This window comes from Medicago truncatula, chromosome 1 (genome assembly GCF_003473485.1).
Source record: "Medicago truncatula cultivar Jemalong A17 chromosome 1, MtrunA17r5.0-ANR, whole genome shotgun sequence".
NCBI lineage: Eukaryota > Viridiplantae > Streptophyta > Magnoliopsida > Fabales > Fabaceae > Medicago > Medicago truncatula.
Genome location: NC_053042.1, coordinates 36,814,482 through 36,829,006, shown reverse-complemented (window position 1 = coordinate 36,829,006; position 14,525 = coordinate 36,814,482). Strand labels below are relative to the sequence as shown.

The 14,525-nt window shown below is 33.9% G+C and overlaps 2 protein-coding genes across 2 annotated transcripts; both read right to left on the bottom strand.

The window, feature by feature from the left end:
* Positions 1 to 1,544: 1,544 nt before the first annotated feature.
* LOC25484413 (CASP-like protein 5B3) lies at positions 1,545 to 5,948 on the bottom strand. The gene is made up of 3 exons (XM_024780689.2): positions 5,685 to 5,948; positions 2,200 to 2,332; positions 1,545 to 2,101 (listed from the first exon to the last, which is right to left on the bottom strand). The coding sequence occupies exons 1-3, from the start codon at positions 5,813 to 5,815 to the stop codon at positions 1,907 to 1,909; spliced, it is 459 nt and encodes a 152-aa protein (XP_024636457.1). The 5' UTR covers positions 5,816 to 5,948; the 3' UTR covers positions 1,545 to 1,906.
* A 2,709-nt stretch (positions 5,949 to 8,657) lies between these two features.
* On the bottom strand, positions 8,658 to 12,054 carry LOC25484411 (WAT1-related protein At5g07050). The gene is made up of 7 exons (XM_013613218.3): positions 11,842 to 12,054; positions 10,437 to 10,499; positions 10,238 to 10,354; positions 9,769 to 10,003; positions 9,507 to 9,668; positions 9,272 to 9,423; positions 8,658 to 9,149 (listed from the first exon to the last, which is right to left on the bottom strand). The coding sequence occupies exons 1-7, from the start codon at positions 12,036 to 12,038 to the stop codon at positions 9,008 to 9,010; spliced, it is 1,068 nt and encodes a 355-aa protein (XP_013468672.1). The 5' UTR covers positions 12,039 to 12,054; the 3' UTR covers positions 8,658 to 9,007.
* Positions 12,055 to 14,525: the final 2,471 nt, after the last annotated feature.

Sequence of the window (14,525 nt, the reverse complement as noted above, 5' to 3'; positions counted from 1 at the left end):
TTCATAATTTCAATGGATGGTTTGGACTCCACCTATATTTATAATTTTGATTTGATGGATATTGTTTAAAATAACTCTGTATTTTCTTTGATTTGGTCCAGATTGCCACTTAAAAAACATGGTGGTTGATTGTTTATACTAAATAAATGACAATAATTCTATATTTCTGATTTAGTGGTGTTCCTTCAACTTCAAGCATTCACCAAATAAATTAAAAGATGTTACCAAGTACCTCGTGTTTCCATAGCAACAAGTTTTGGTAAAATGAGGGAAAATTGCCAAAGTTTTGGCTTTGAAATCAAAACAGTTATTTTAGGAAGTTCATTGATATGTCATGAATAAAATACGTTTAATTTTCTTCTTCCATGTGTGGGAAATTTGGTTATTTGTTTTGACAAACCATTTACTCTTATTGATTGGAGATATAAAATTGATTTGGTGGTTGAAGTGAGTAGTTAAAGAATTGGGTGATAAAAACATTGAAGGATCTACCTACACCCACAACATCACATTTACATAGCAACATTTATCATTCAAGATAAAAAATGCAAATACAAATACAAGATAAGTAATATGGTACTCTTCATACAAAGTGAACATAAAAAAAAATGATTTTAGTCTATGTAATTAAAGGGCTATTGGTTTTAATCCAACGAGCTTGGAATGGACAATGATTCCAAACTTCAAATCAGATGCATATTGAATGCTTTCTATTAATAATTTGGAGTCCATATAATAAAATATAAGGCTATTTATTTTTCCACCCTCCCTTCTTCTCGTGCGCCATATTCATATTACAAAATCTAAAGAAATGGAGGGTTTTCATAGGTGTTCTAACGTGTTTTGGAGGGCGTTAAACGTCATTCAGATTATAAAATCTGAAATATGTAGAGCACCTGAAAAACTAATAGGGTGCAAGAAGAAGCTGCTAAAAGAAAATTGTTGAAGTTCTTTTACCTTTATGGAATGCCAAAGGCCCAATGCATTAAATTGCTCTTTAGGCTTCTAATATTTCTCCGTTTTCACCCCCAAAGCCCTCTCTTCCTCTCCCCTCCCCTCCAAACTCTCAAACAAAGACTAGGAGCAATCTTCAATTGTATTTTCCTTATATGTGTACATTTGAATAGGGTGGGGGAAGTTGAGCTTGACAATTTCGCCACCAAACGAAGCCCAGGACCATCACGATTGCAGAAACAAATGTCCATGGCATAACTATTGCTCGAAAAAAAGAGCATTAAGGTTGCATTTCGTTAATCTTCTAGATTTTCTCCACAAGACTAGTGTCTTGGTGAACCATGTTAACTAGTACTCCTCTTGATCACATTTATAAGCACATATTCCATTTTCTGATTCATTGAATAACTGATATCTGGACTATAATATAGTTAGAATATATCAATTATTCAATGATTCTGAAAAATATATAAATGTGACCGGAGATAGTAGCTACAATTGAAGAAGACAATTTTAACAAGTGGACTAATAATCAAGGCCCTAGTGCATAAAATTAGCGACATAGTAAGTAAATTCTTCAAGACAATTCATCAGTGATCACCAAAATAAAAAAGACAGTTCATCATTCCTTAATGCAATTCATAGTCAACTTACATCAAATGACCAACAAGTCCTTTTGAAAAGAGAAATCTAGTATCAAATCAATAACCTCTTTGAAATTACTTCTTACCTATTGTAACAACTTTTGGTAAGACTAGTTTCTTTGGGGAAAAATCAATTATATTTTTCTGTCTCTTTACTATCTGATGCTATCACAATTCCGATCGAAATGAAGGAATCAATTTGAATGAGTGTGAACCTAACCTATTTCCTTTCCTATTGACACTTTCAAAGAAATTTATGAACATATTTTCAATGCGACGATACTTGTGGAATCAATATATTGTCTCTGCTACCCTCCAGCTAATAGCCAAAGCATAATTAACGATGATATTGAAGTTGGAATCCAGCTCAAGAAGGCAAATCCAACTGAAATCTGATAGCTTCGACATTTCTCGCCAAAATAACAATGTCCTAAATCATGGAAGTATAAAACTATGATGCCTGCTGAGGAACACGCCGCAGCTAGAGATAGTGTGGCTGAAACCTGTATAAGAAAATTGCAAATGAAAAATCATTTTTTTATAACTTTTACTTTATGTAATAAATCCATTAATCAGATTCAACGTTTTGGCAGGGGCTAACCCAATCTCCAACCAGATAGAGGCTAACAAGTGCGGGGTTGTGGAGGACTTTCTTTCTCACCACGGCGTATGCATCCATCAAAGCAAGAAGAAAACTCCAAATGGCTTGTAAACCCATTGCAGCTACCAAGTAACTGCATTACAAATGGAATAGTTAACATTAAGTAATTCCATATGAATTCAAGCATGCTATCATATCCGCACTATATGAGTAAATTTCCTGACCACAATAACGATGGTAAGACATTTCACCCTAAACATATTTTCATTACTATATTGGAAAAACAAACATATACATGATAGTATACAAAATTGATATTATGCAGTTATCTCACACTCCACCGATGTTTCAACAAACAAAATATTTAGCCGACACCATGCTAGTTTCTCCTTCTTGTCTCTACCTCCAAGTCTTCTACCACTGTCAGCTGAGCTGATTTCATTTTATTCAGAATTCCTCTTCCAGCTAAGTCGCCATTTGCATGGATAGCCAAAGCTCAGATATCATTTTCGGTTTCATTTCCTCTCAACTGTTAGAATACAAGCATACTTTGGTTTGAAAAAGGGCTTAAGTTTAACGTTGATAAAAAAAATAGAGGCTACTTTGCAATTGGCGAGAAGGTATCGTTGTAATTAAGACTAAAAATCTGAGTAAATCCTCAAGCTATAAGAAGATGGTCTCCGCATAAACGTCCATTTACCAGGTTTTTACTTGAGTGTATCGGTCTCTGCTACCCAATCTCCAATTCCTCAACCAGTAACAATGTCTTTGCGATCCATGCAGTCTTGTCTCTGTCCACTTTTTGCTCATTATCGCCACCCTCGTCATGTGTTACTGGAAACCGTTGCAGATTCATATCTGGCTATTCATCCTACTCCTGACCTACATAAATCTCTTGATGGATTACTTGTTTTGTCGCTAAAGATATGTGTTGAAATCCTACATCGACCAAAGATGTTACTATTCACTATATTAGTCTTTATAAGGCTAGATTTTGGGTTTATGTTAGCCTAGTCCAAATTCTTGATGATATCAAAGCCTATTCTAGATATGTTATATGTTATTAGGCCACCCGCATTTGTCTACACTTCATGTGTCACATGCTGGGGGTGAGGTAGTCGTTGAGATCTCGTACCAACTAAAAATATGACTTTATCCTCACCACTTGAGCTAGATTTTTGAATTGATTTAGGCCTAAGCCAAATTCTAATTCTAAAAGCATATATTCTACTTCTCATCCTACTACTATGCTTTTTGAATTGACGTTATCCTATCTGTAATTATTTACCTGTCGTCATGTATGATCCTCCATGTTTTTATATGTGCTTTGTCATCCAATGTTATTATGCCTAAAACTGTCCAGACACTTGTTCCACATAAACATTCTCTGTAAATTTACAATAGACTTTCGATTGGTACTCACAGCAAATTACGATTCAACAGAGATCAAATTACTCAAGTAAAAACAGGTAAAACATTTAATCACATCAAATAATTTGAAGGAGACAATCCAAATTGAATAGACTTTCAATAGCCTCTATTTGGTTAACATTTAACAGAGATCAAATTACTCAAGTAAAAACAGGTAAAACATGATATATGGTGGTTGGTTCAACTTCAACCTATGCTCGATTCGAAATCGGATGACAAAGATGATGAAGACCGGGAGACTTTATAACAGCACATACGGTATATGGTGGATGTTGAGCCTGCAGTAATCATTCATACTGTATACGGAAAGATTCGGTAGAATGAATAATGGAACAATTGAGAATACAAATAAGCTGACTAATTTAAAATAGGTTAAAAGAGTAATATCGAATGAAAACGACATAAGTCAATGTTAAATTAGAGATGGGAGAAGCTTTGCTAGACCAACTCTAGAGGCTTCAGCTTTTGAGAATGATAAATTTGAATAAAGAAAGAGATTACCAGCAATGAATCAACATCTAGCAGACATAGAATGCGAAAGACATGCTATCTATGGAACTGAGGAACTTGAAGGCTGAAATACACATGAACAGATACAAAAGCATAAAACAAAAGACAGAAATTTGAAAAACATAGTGGGAATAAAAGACCATTATTCCATAAACAATAAGGGAAGTAGCCCGCAAATACTTAACAGCTGACGGTGGCAAAATTTGACACCATGAAGGTGGCACATGGTTTTCAATTTCGTACATGGACATGATTATGAAGAGGGGTGCATGACTGAATTCCAGCAATGACTCTCTTAATCACAGCCAGATTGGAATGTCCTTAGACAGGTTAAACGGAAACATTGACACCCTATCAGACGAAAACATAGAAACAGGATCAAACCCTCACTGGAGTCTGGAACCATTTTGAGAATGCAGCAGGAATGTAACTTGTGAACTGCTTGAGTTTTTATACTCAGCACGCTACTTGAATTTTAAAGGAATTTAATTACAGTGTGTAGTTACAAGTATCAAAAGTTATAGAGAGGAAGAGAAACATTTCCCAGGAATCAGGATCTTGTACTTCCAATGCTACTTGAATGCAATTCTAGTAGCAGTTGCGGTGGTGTTAAGGATTTTGCGATAATGACTGTTAAGGATGTTGTGTTACGGATTGCGGTCGTCACGGTGTGAATTATAATAACTTAATTTCTCATTGTTTCTTCATAATTTCATAACTACAATTCTTTACATACTTTTTTAATGAATTCGTTTCTTCTAAGAGCCAAATTAACCACTAATAAACTCGGGTTTTAATGTTTTTAGAAGAGACAAGAGCATAAAATAACCAAGTGAGACAATAACTTTGTTCCCTACCACTTGTTGAGGCCGTCACAACGTTTTGTCGCGACGTAGCAGTGTTTTGTCCCAGTTGTTTCCGTGATTTTTTATCACTGTATTAAATCGGATAAAAACGGTATTGGACACTACCTAAACCTTTTTGTCGCTGTCGTTTTTGCTGTAAAGGACTGTTTTTTAGACCTTGAGACCTAACTTGGAGAAGATATTATTCCCATTCCCATCATCCTAACAACTATGAATATCTATGAAGCAAGGACAATCCTCGGATTAGGGGTGTCCCGGTGTCCGACATGCGTCGGTGTCCGACACCGACACAACACCTCTGAATAATGTCATTTTCTCAAATTATTATATGTATCAGTGTCTGTATCTGTGCTTCATAGTTGAATATCCTTCGATTACTATCCTTCAATTAAGACAACTAGGTAAGACTCATAAACTGATTTTGCTGATCCAACAAACCTATGTCAATTAGGTAAACAACTCATTATTGAATTTTCTATACAAAAGATACATTTGATCCAGTCATGGCAACATTATGATTATTCACTATATTGTTTGTAGCATCCAAAAATTACCTTCATATACAACTAAAACAATTGATCATAAATATGTATTTTAAGAATTTAACAGCAAGCAAGAAAATCACACCAAAATAAATAAATACATACATAAAAAAATAAAAATAAAAACTTGAATTACCAAAAAGCTGTAATATCCATGAAACTTGTTGTTGTAACCATGTAACCAATTGACAGCGTAGCAAAAATGAACTGTGACATCCTCAGAATCAGACCAAGGACAGTACCTGGTGTCCCAGGAAACTCCTTCATATTTATCTCCAAAAAAGCAGAAAAGTATTACTGGGGAAGCCAAATGGTAAGAAGTTTAAAGTAGACAAATTGGTGATGATATGGGAAAGGTGTGAGCATAATTTACATAAATGATAAAAAAAAAAACCAAACAAAATGAATGAAAAGGTGAAATGTCAAAGGATGTTACATTAACTAAGGTTGAGGTCAAAAGTGTTACCAAACAAAACATCACTTTCGTTGCTTCCACTTGCAAGATGAAGGTGACCAACGCGGGTCCCATGGCGGTCATTATTTGGTAAAGAATAATAATCATTTGAAAGAGTTTATTTACGAGTTTATGCAAAAACAACTTATATAAATAATTAATTTTTCATGTAGTATTAATAAGTTTGATAATATAGTAAATTAAAAAAAATAAATATGAAGATATAATTTTTTGTTAATGAGAATTTATATGAATTAACGTAAGCTTATTTATGAGATCTTATAAATTACCACAAAAACATTTATTTCAAAACATATTTTCATAAATTCAAACAGACCTTCATAGTAGAAACATATATTCTAATATATTTTTTTCCATAGAACCCACCAAATTATGTTCATGTGGAATTTATATGAATTTCAATCAAATAGAGTGTTTTAAAACATATACCATAGAGTGTTCATAACCCTTATCTTCTATTGTGTCACTATTGTTTTACATTGAACTCTATTCGTTTCTAAATATATGTCTTAATCGGTCACTTTACACTTGTTAATATACAACTTTGACGGTTAATATTTTAACAATATTCTTCTAGATCAATCAAATATCTTACATACTAATATTTATATTTATATGTTGCTTAAAAATTATGGTCAAATGTTAACACTATATATTATATTTCCTTCAAAAAAAAAACACTATATATTATAAAATTGTAACAAGTATTTTGAAATAAAGGAAACATGTACTTTTATTCTTTTGAAAATTCTAGAAACTACTTATTATGGACTATTGTCAGCTTCAAACCATCTAAGGCAATTCGAGACTATTTTTCCTAACTTTGACCATGTATTAATTTTTATTCTATCTTTCATTTTCAAACAAAAAATTAGGTACGTAACATAATACATATATCTCTCGTTGACTTTTGAACTAAAAAAATAGGGATTAAACTGAGTTTTTTTTAATGACTTTAAAGAATTCGTATTAAATTATAGAAATGAAAATATTAAAAAATTATTTAGTTTTTTAGGAATTTCTAAATGAGAAACATATATTTGCTTTTTTTTTTTTTTTTTTTTCATTTTTAACTCATAAAACATCTATTCATTTTTTTCATAAAACAATTTTTTAAATTTTTTATTTAAACAGGTGTAAATAAGTTGTCTTTTTAAAAATAAAAATATGTCATTGATGAAATGCAAATTATAAAGCTTTGAACCTCTCATATGTTTCCGAAACGTTAAAGTTTGCCACCCAATCATATAATCTTTATAAGATCAAGTTATGCTAATGGATTCATTTAAGGAGGGGATACACGACGACTTTGATATTTTCTCTCCAATTGTTAAAATCAGCACGGTTAGAGTTGTATTGGATTTAGCTTCAATTAAAGGTTAGCATCTAGAACAATTAGATGTCAACAATGTTTCTTAGGCTTTGATGGTTGAACAAATGTGTGCAAATTGCATAAATCTTTATATGGTTTAAAGCAAGCTAGTGGACAATGGCATTCTAAGCTTTCATCTTCCTTTTAGTTTCCTTGAGATATGAACAATGTCAATCTTATCATTCCATTTTATTGTCTTTCTAGTGTTTATTTGTTGATGATATTGTGTTAGCCGGTAGTTCTATGCAAGAAATTCAGGATGTCAAATATTTCTTCGATCAACAATTTAACCTTGGTAAGCTGAGATTTTTCTTAGGCTTGGAGATTGCCAATTCATACACATGCATCTTTGTTAATCAGAGGAATTGTTAGAAGATATATACTTGATTCTTGGTTGGCTGGTGAACCTTCTAACACTCCCTTTAATCCAACTATTGAATTGTCCAACATTGAAGGTGATGTAAGGGTTCCTATAATTGAAATGTGATAGATTGATTATTGAACCAATTCTTGGTTGCCTCAACCAATTCTGTTATGCCAAGTGTATTTTCTCATATAGTATTTTGAATCATATGATCCTTCCTTGTATAGAAGAATCATAGGGAGACTTCTCTACTTGGCAAATACTAGACAATACATCTTATGCTTTGTGCTTGGTTTCCTTTTGGTTGTTTTGTCTATATGCGACGCCATTTGCTTGTTGCATTACTGTTTTGCCGGTCTTTGTTCGTCTTGAGCAGAGGCTTGGTTATTAATAAATTTTTCCGTTAAAAAAATTATTGCAACTTGAATTCTAAACAACTTCAAGTCTGCCCCAGTTAAGGGCTTTTTTTTCTCTGCTTCCAGCCCTATGAAACTTCCAAATTTTATATTGTGATAGCAGATATGCTATTTAACTATATCATAACCCTCCATTCTAAGAAAGAAGCAAACACAGAGCTGGATTGGCATGTAATGAGAGAAAAGTTGCAATTTAAGTTCATTGTTTTACTTCTTGTGCCCAGCAATTCCCAACTAGCTAATGCATTCCCTAAGCCACTACATTTTCATGTTTTTATGGTCTTTTTTCCAAGTTCTCGCTATGCTTTTATGATCTTTTCCAACTAACCGAAATAAATAACAGAAAAATTTATAAGTTGATACATCATATATTCAAGTAATAATAGAACAAATTAATGACAAAAGTAAAAGGTTGACAAAAAAAATTGACAAGTTAAACTAAATTTAGGCAGTGCTTTATTAGAATTAATAGACTAAGTTTCAAGATGAGATTCATGTTCAAAAAATATATATATACAAGAAATTCGTATCGATTGAGTTTAGTTTAATAACTAATCGAGATACGACTAATATGTCTCATACGATACTGATAACCATGTAATTTAATGGATTTGTCTAAATGGCCACCTAGGTTGTATAATTCTGGTCTAGACTAAACTTTTGTCTTGTAAAACAGGTAGCTTAAAACAAACTTTATGAAGCCTTGTTTTACACAAAGCGTTTACATTATAGCCAGAATAAACCTCAAATCCTCAAGTTGTGCAAATTTTATCATATGCACACTTGGATGTACATTGTACATCTCTGCTACCTTACCAGCTAAGGATGCTTGCTATATTCTGCATTCTTCTACGTCTCCGTCTCCACTATTGTACTGCCTTTTAACTTTGGTCTTGATATCAACATCTTTGTCACCTTCTTTACCCCACAGCAACAAATATAGACCCATGATGACAATAAAACCACCTATGATGCTGAAGATTTGATGAGAAGCAAGTTACTTTTCGAAGAAAAACGTGACCACTAACTACGTATTCATAGTTGTAATTTTTAGAAGAGCTTAACATTGATACATTGTCGGTGTAAACAAGTTTACCTGCCCAGATAAAGTTTTTCACCAAGGACGAAGTAAGCTAGAATTGTCACAAATATGGTACTAAGAGGGTTAAACATTGTGACAAAAACTGGCCCTTTTTTCTCAGTGCTCCATAGTAGAATGTATATCAACAAACCACCAACAACAATTCCCTGTCATTTGATATATAATGTTAGAATTTTAAGATTTGGCAGTACATTTTTATAAATTCATTGTAGTTGCTATGACACTTAACCCCATATATTGTGGACCACAAGTCAATGTTGAATCCTATAATCCATGCCGAAGGATTATCATGTTCTGCTATCATTGTGAAAACAGCTGATTGTACTGCTCCAATAAAGCACATCAATGCAGTGAGTGATAATTGTGCTGGGTATCTTTTTAGAGTAGATGCCTGAATATCCAATTACAAGCAAATATATCTTTAATCAATTCCTTTAAAATAATTATCACCACTTGCTAGGTAAAAATTAGTCATGAGTTTAGATGATAACCTGCATAATGTACCAGATGGACAATGTGACACAACATGTAACAGTAAGAATTGAACCCTTCAACCCAGTCTCATTGATAGGAGCACTTTTTGGTTGAATATGGATTAGTGGACCCCACAAATTTCTCATTGTAGGTCCTTTGTATAGTGTCATGGTCGTAACACCAGCTAAGGATATCAAGGTCCCAAGTACTTTTGCTATGCCACGTGGCTTTTGAAAGTCAACAACCTCAAACCTGAATTTAGTCAACTCTCTTATAGATGAAAGGAAAATTACAAATACTCTAAAATCATTGTGATATACTACGTTTTAGTCTTTTTAATCATCTTGGATTTTATGTTTCAACAAAAACAGGTCAATGTTCATCAACATCATGTAATTATATTCAATTAATTGTTTTTCTAAAATTATTATCAATGTCGAAATATCAATGTAGTGGTGTGAGTGCTTCATAGTAAGAATTGCGAACCTGAATGCCACCGCAAAAATGAAGGTAAGGGCAGCTACGGTGTTGTCCATGGAAGAAAGAAAGGTTGGAGAAGTATACTTCAAGCTTGCAAAGTACAAATTGAGAGACAAACAGAACCTACAAAAATTTTGAAAATTAAACAAATTATGTTTCCTTATTATATACAGACAGTGTAATAGCATAATCTTTTTGTTCTTACCCGAACGCTGAAAGGAGAAAAATTTCCATAAAAAGATACAAGGTCAGCTTTGGTCTTACACTTCTGCAAGAAAAACAACCAGTACAATTGTGATCAATGTTCTATTCAAGGTTGCCACATAAAGGTAAAGCCGGTTACTGTTTTTCTCCATTTTAACAATGAGCAAAATTATGCTGCCACGGAAGGCCATTACGACCATGGCTAAGGTTTGAACCCAGACCTTGAATATATTATGCATTGTTCTTACAATTTAGTCAAGCTCACGAGGACTTACGTCATTGTCTCTTATAACCACGTCAAAACCTGAATTTATTAATGGTTAATTTGATTTTAAAAAGAAACATATTCATTACAAAATTATGAAAATAATATTATATCATAAAATTACGAAGAAACGATAAATTAAGTATTATACATTGCATCTCTCAAAAAAAATTATACATAATAAGATAACGCAAATAATTTTAATAAGATTTATGCAATGTTGTAATAATTCACACCACGACGACTATAATATGTAACATAAAATCTATAGCAAACGAAACCGCAAGATCATTAAAACAACCTCCACCGCAACCGTTATTTACAACCTTGGTACAATCATCTATGACTATGATCATACCAAATTGTTCGTCTGAAACAAACAAATTAATTAATTCAATCTAATCATAGGTACTAACAATCGGTTGCTATGAAAGTTCGATAGTTATTAAGTTGGTCAAATACATCTCTGTTTTAAGTTTAATCAACGTTTGTACAAAATTAGTCTTTTTAGTTTTTTTTTTAGTTTTAATTGGTCTTTTTTCTCGGTAAAAGTGAACAAGTTAGTCCTTTAATTTGTTTTGTAACATATTGATACTTTTTCATCCAACAAATACATCTTTTTTGTAACAAACATGATCATTTAACATTGAGATGAAATGTCCAAAAAAGTGTTTACACAAAATAGGATTACTTACATGCATTTTCTTCTTATTGTTTCCCAATTCAATCTTAATTTTACAGATAAATATTTCAACAACAACATTATAATTCAAGTAATAGATCAATTTTATTTCAAACTAAAATCAAATAATACACCTATGAACCTTAGTTTTGAGAGCAATGAATTTAATTTGAATCTATCAACTTAACAATAAACGTCTACATAAACACTTATTAAATGAGTTTGATGGAAATGGGGTAATATTGGTGCATATATTTTATGATTTAAAGGAGTAGATACACACCTTTAGAGACATAAATGGTCAATTAAAACTAAAAAAACTAAAAGAATTAATCCGGTAAAAACGTTAAAAATAAAGGACCAATGATGTATTTGACCTTACTAATTTTTCCATACGAAAATGCAATATGTGTATAACTTTAAAAACTCTTCCATATTTGAAGAGAAATATGCATGTACCTCTCTAGAAAGTATGCAAAAGGGAACATCACAACCCCAGCCACGACATTCCGATATGTAACATAAACATAAGGACTCAGTCCATGATTGAATGAAGTTTCAGTGATAAAATATCCAAAGGTATAACCCACTTGGGTCAAGACCATGAGCAGGTGTGGCTTCAACTCTCTCAGAGGAGAAAATATTGTTTGCTCCATATTATGTTAAATTATGAGCTTCTTTGTTGCACTTATTTAGAAGCTCACCACATGCACATTATATATATAACTTAGTTGATGGGATTAATTAATTGAGTGTGATTCCAAAATGCATTATAAATGGTACCATGTTCTATATTAAATTCCCATTATGAAATGTAATCAAATCCATGACTAGGACTTTTGAATAGACATGTATAAAACAGTACTAGAATCCAAGACAGTAGTAGAGTATATATTGTGAATTATAATGTCAGTTAATTTGGTGCAGATCGTTCCACTTAACAACAGGGTCGTCTCAACCATTAGGCCAATAAAATTCCTGTTTTAGTCCTCAAATTTTATTTATTTTTTAACTTTTTCTTTGTGGTGGACCTTGCATGCATTATACATTGTCCTTATCAATTGAGTTAACCTCATGGAAAAACATTTATTTTTTTAACTTTTTTTTTTTGGTAAGGAAGCTAATAAACAACAGAAAAGGAAAACAGAAAACAGGAAAAAACAGAAGAAAAAAAAACTTAGGCTCTAGGGAAGAAAGTTCCCATGGCATCAGTTCTAAGCATGTCGAGGAGATCCTGAGGTGCGGTCGGATGGAGAATAAAATCAAAATCTGATGACGCTCCTAGCTTGGCCATGTAGTCAGCACATTGATTACCCTCTATGAGTGTGTGTTGTATAGTGAAATTGCGAGAAGCCATGACATCTTTGATATCTTGAACAATTACAGCATAAGCGTGGTACTTGGAAATGTCACCTGTGATGAGATTAACGGAGAGTTGAGAGTCCGTGTAGCAAACCAACTCCTCCAACCCCATATTTAGAGCTAGCTGCAAACCTTTGTTAATAGCCGTGAGTTCTGCCAACAGAATACAACTCATGTTTGGGATGTAACCGGAGAAGCCTGAAAGAAAGTACCCCACGCTATTTCGGATCAAACCACCAAAACTGGCACGGATTGGGGAACCCAAGCAGCTGCCATCAACGTTCAGGACATGACAGAGATGGTTGTTATTATTCCATCTTACCATACGATCTGAATGACTTATTGCACCGTCATGCTGAAAACTTTTCTTTATTGTGTCGACAACATTTTGAATATTGATGCATAGCCGTGTTGTGGACCAAGTTTCAGAGTCGAAGCATGTCTGATTGCGGTGTCTCCATAACCACCATAAGCTTGCTAGGAAAATAATAGTGTGGGGGCCAGTGGTGCCATTTTTGATCCAATCATGAGTGCAATTTGAAGAGAAAAAGTCTTGGTTAGTGAAACCAAATTTCTGCCAAATGACACGAGAGATTATACAATCACGAACGCAATGCATGAAAGTTTCCTCCTCCTCACCGCATCTCCCACAAGTTGCTGAGGCGGCGATGTGTCTATGATGGAGCAAAGATAGAGTCGGAACCGCGTCATGACAAGCTAGCCAAATAAAGAATTTGTATTTCTCCGGTGCCTGCAAATTCCAAATCCAAGACCAAGAAAGATGCGGAGTAACAGCGTTGGCTGGTTCCATAAGGGAGAGAAGCCAGGAGTAGCCACTTTTGGTGGAGTAAACACCATTTATGTTGTGACTCCAAATAAAAGTATCATCAACCGTGTTATTGAAATTTGTGTGATAACTATTAACGATGTCCGCGACTGCTTGCGGGAGAGTGGTGTAGAGGGCTTCAGTGTGTTGTCCAGTGAAAGTTAACACATCTTTAACTGTGAGGTGAGCGTCGTGAATGTCAATAATAGGGACTAAAGAACCAAGATACCCATGAGAACACCAATTGCTGAACCAAAAGGAGGAGGAGCCCGATCCGGCGCGCCAAGAGTAACCAGTTTTTAGGACATCTTTGGCACGAATAATGGATGCCCAAGAAGGAGAGCTGCTGCTGGTGGCGTTGGCATGGAGGACGCGCGGCCCCGCTGTGTATTTAGTAGAGAGAAGATTCACCCATAACTTATTTTTTGACTGGACCATGTCCCAAATTAACTTCCCAAGAAGACAAGTATTAGCATTCCTTGTCGTTCTGATACCCAAGCCACCAAGACGTTTAGGAGTAGTAACTTTCTTCCAATTTACCAAATGAATACCCTTGTTACTAGTGCCTCGCCAAATAAAATTCCTTGTTGTTTGGTCAATACTTTCGCAAATGTTTTGAGGAAGCCAATTGATTTGCATGTAGTATGAAGGAATGGATGATAAAACAAAGGTAGCTAGAGCCAGTCTACCTGTTCTATTGAGGAGTCAATTTTTCCAAGAAGCCAACCTAGTTTGAATTTTCTCTATGATGAAGTTGAAATCACTTCTCTTGGGACGACCTTTAAGCATGGGAAAGCCCAGGTACTTTCCAAGGGAAGTTGTGCTACGAATACCAGAGATAGAGGTGAGCTTGTTGGTTTTATCTTGAGGAGTCCCTGTAGAATAGAAAACTCTAGACTTGGAAATATTGATCTTCAATCCTGAAGCCCTACTGAATCTATCAAATAAATCAGTG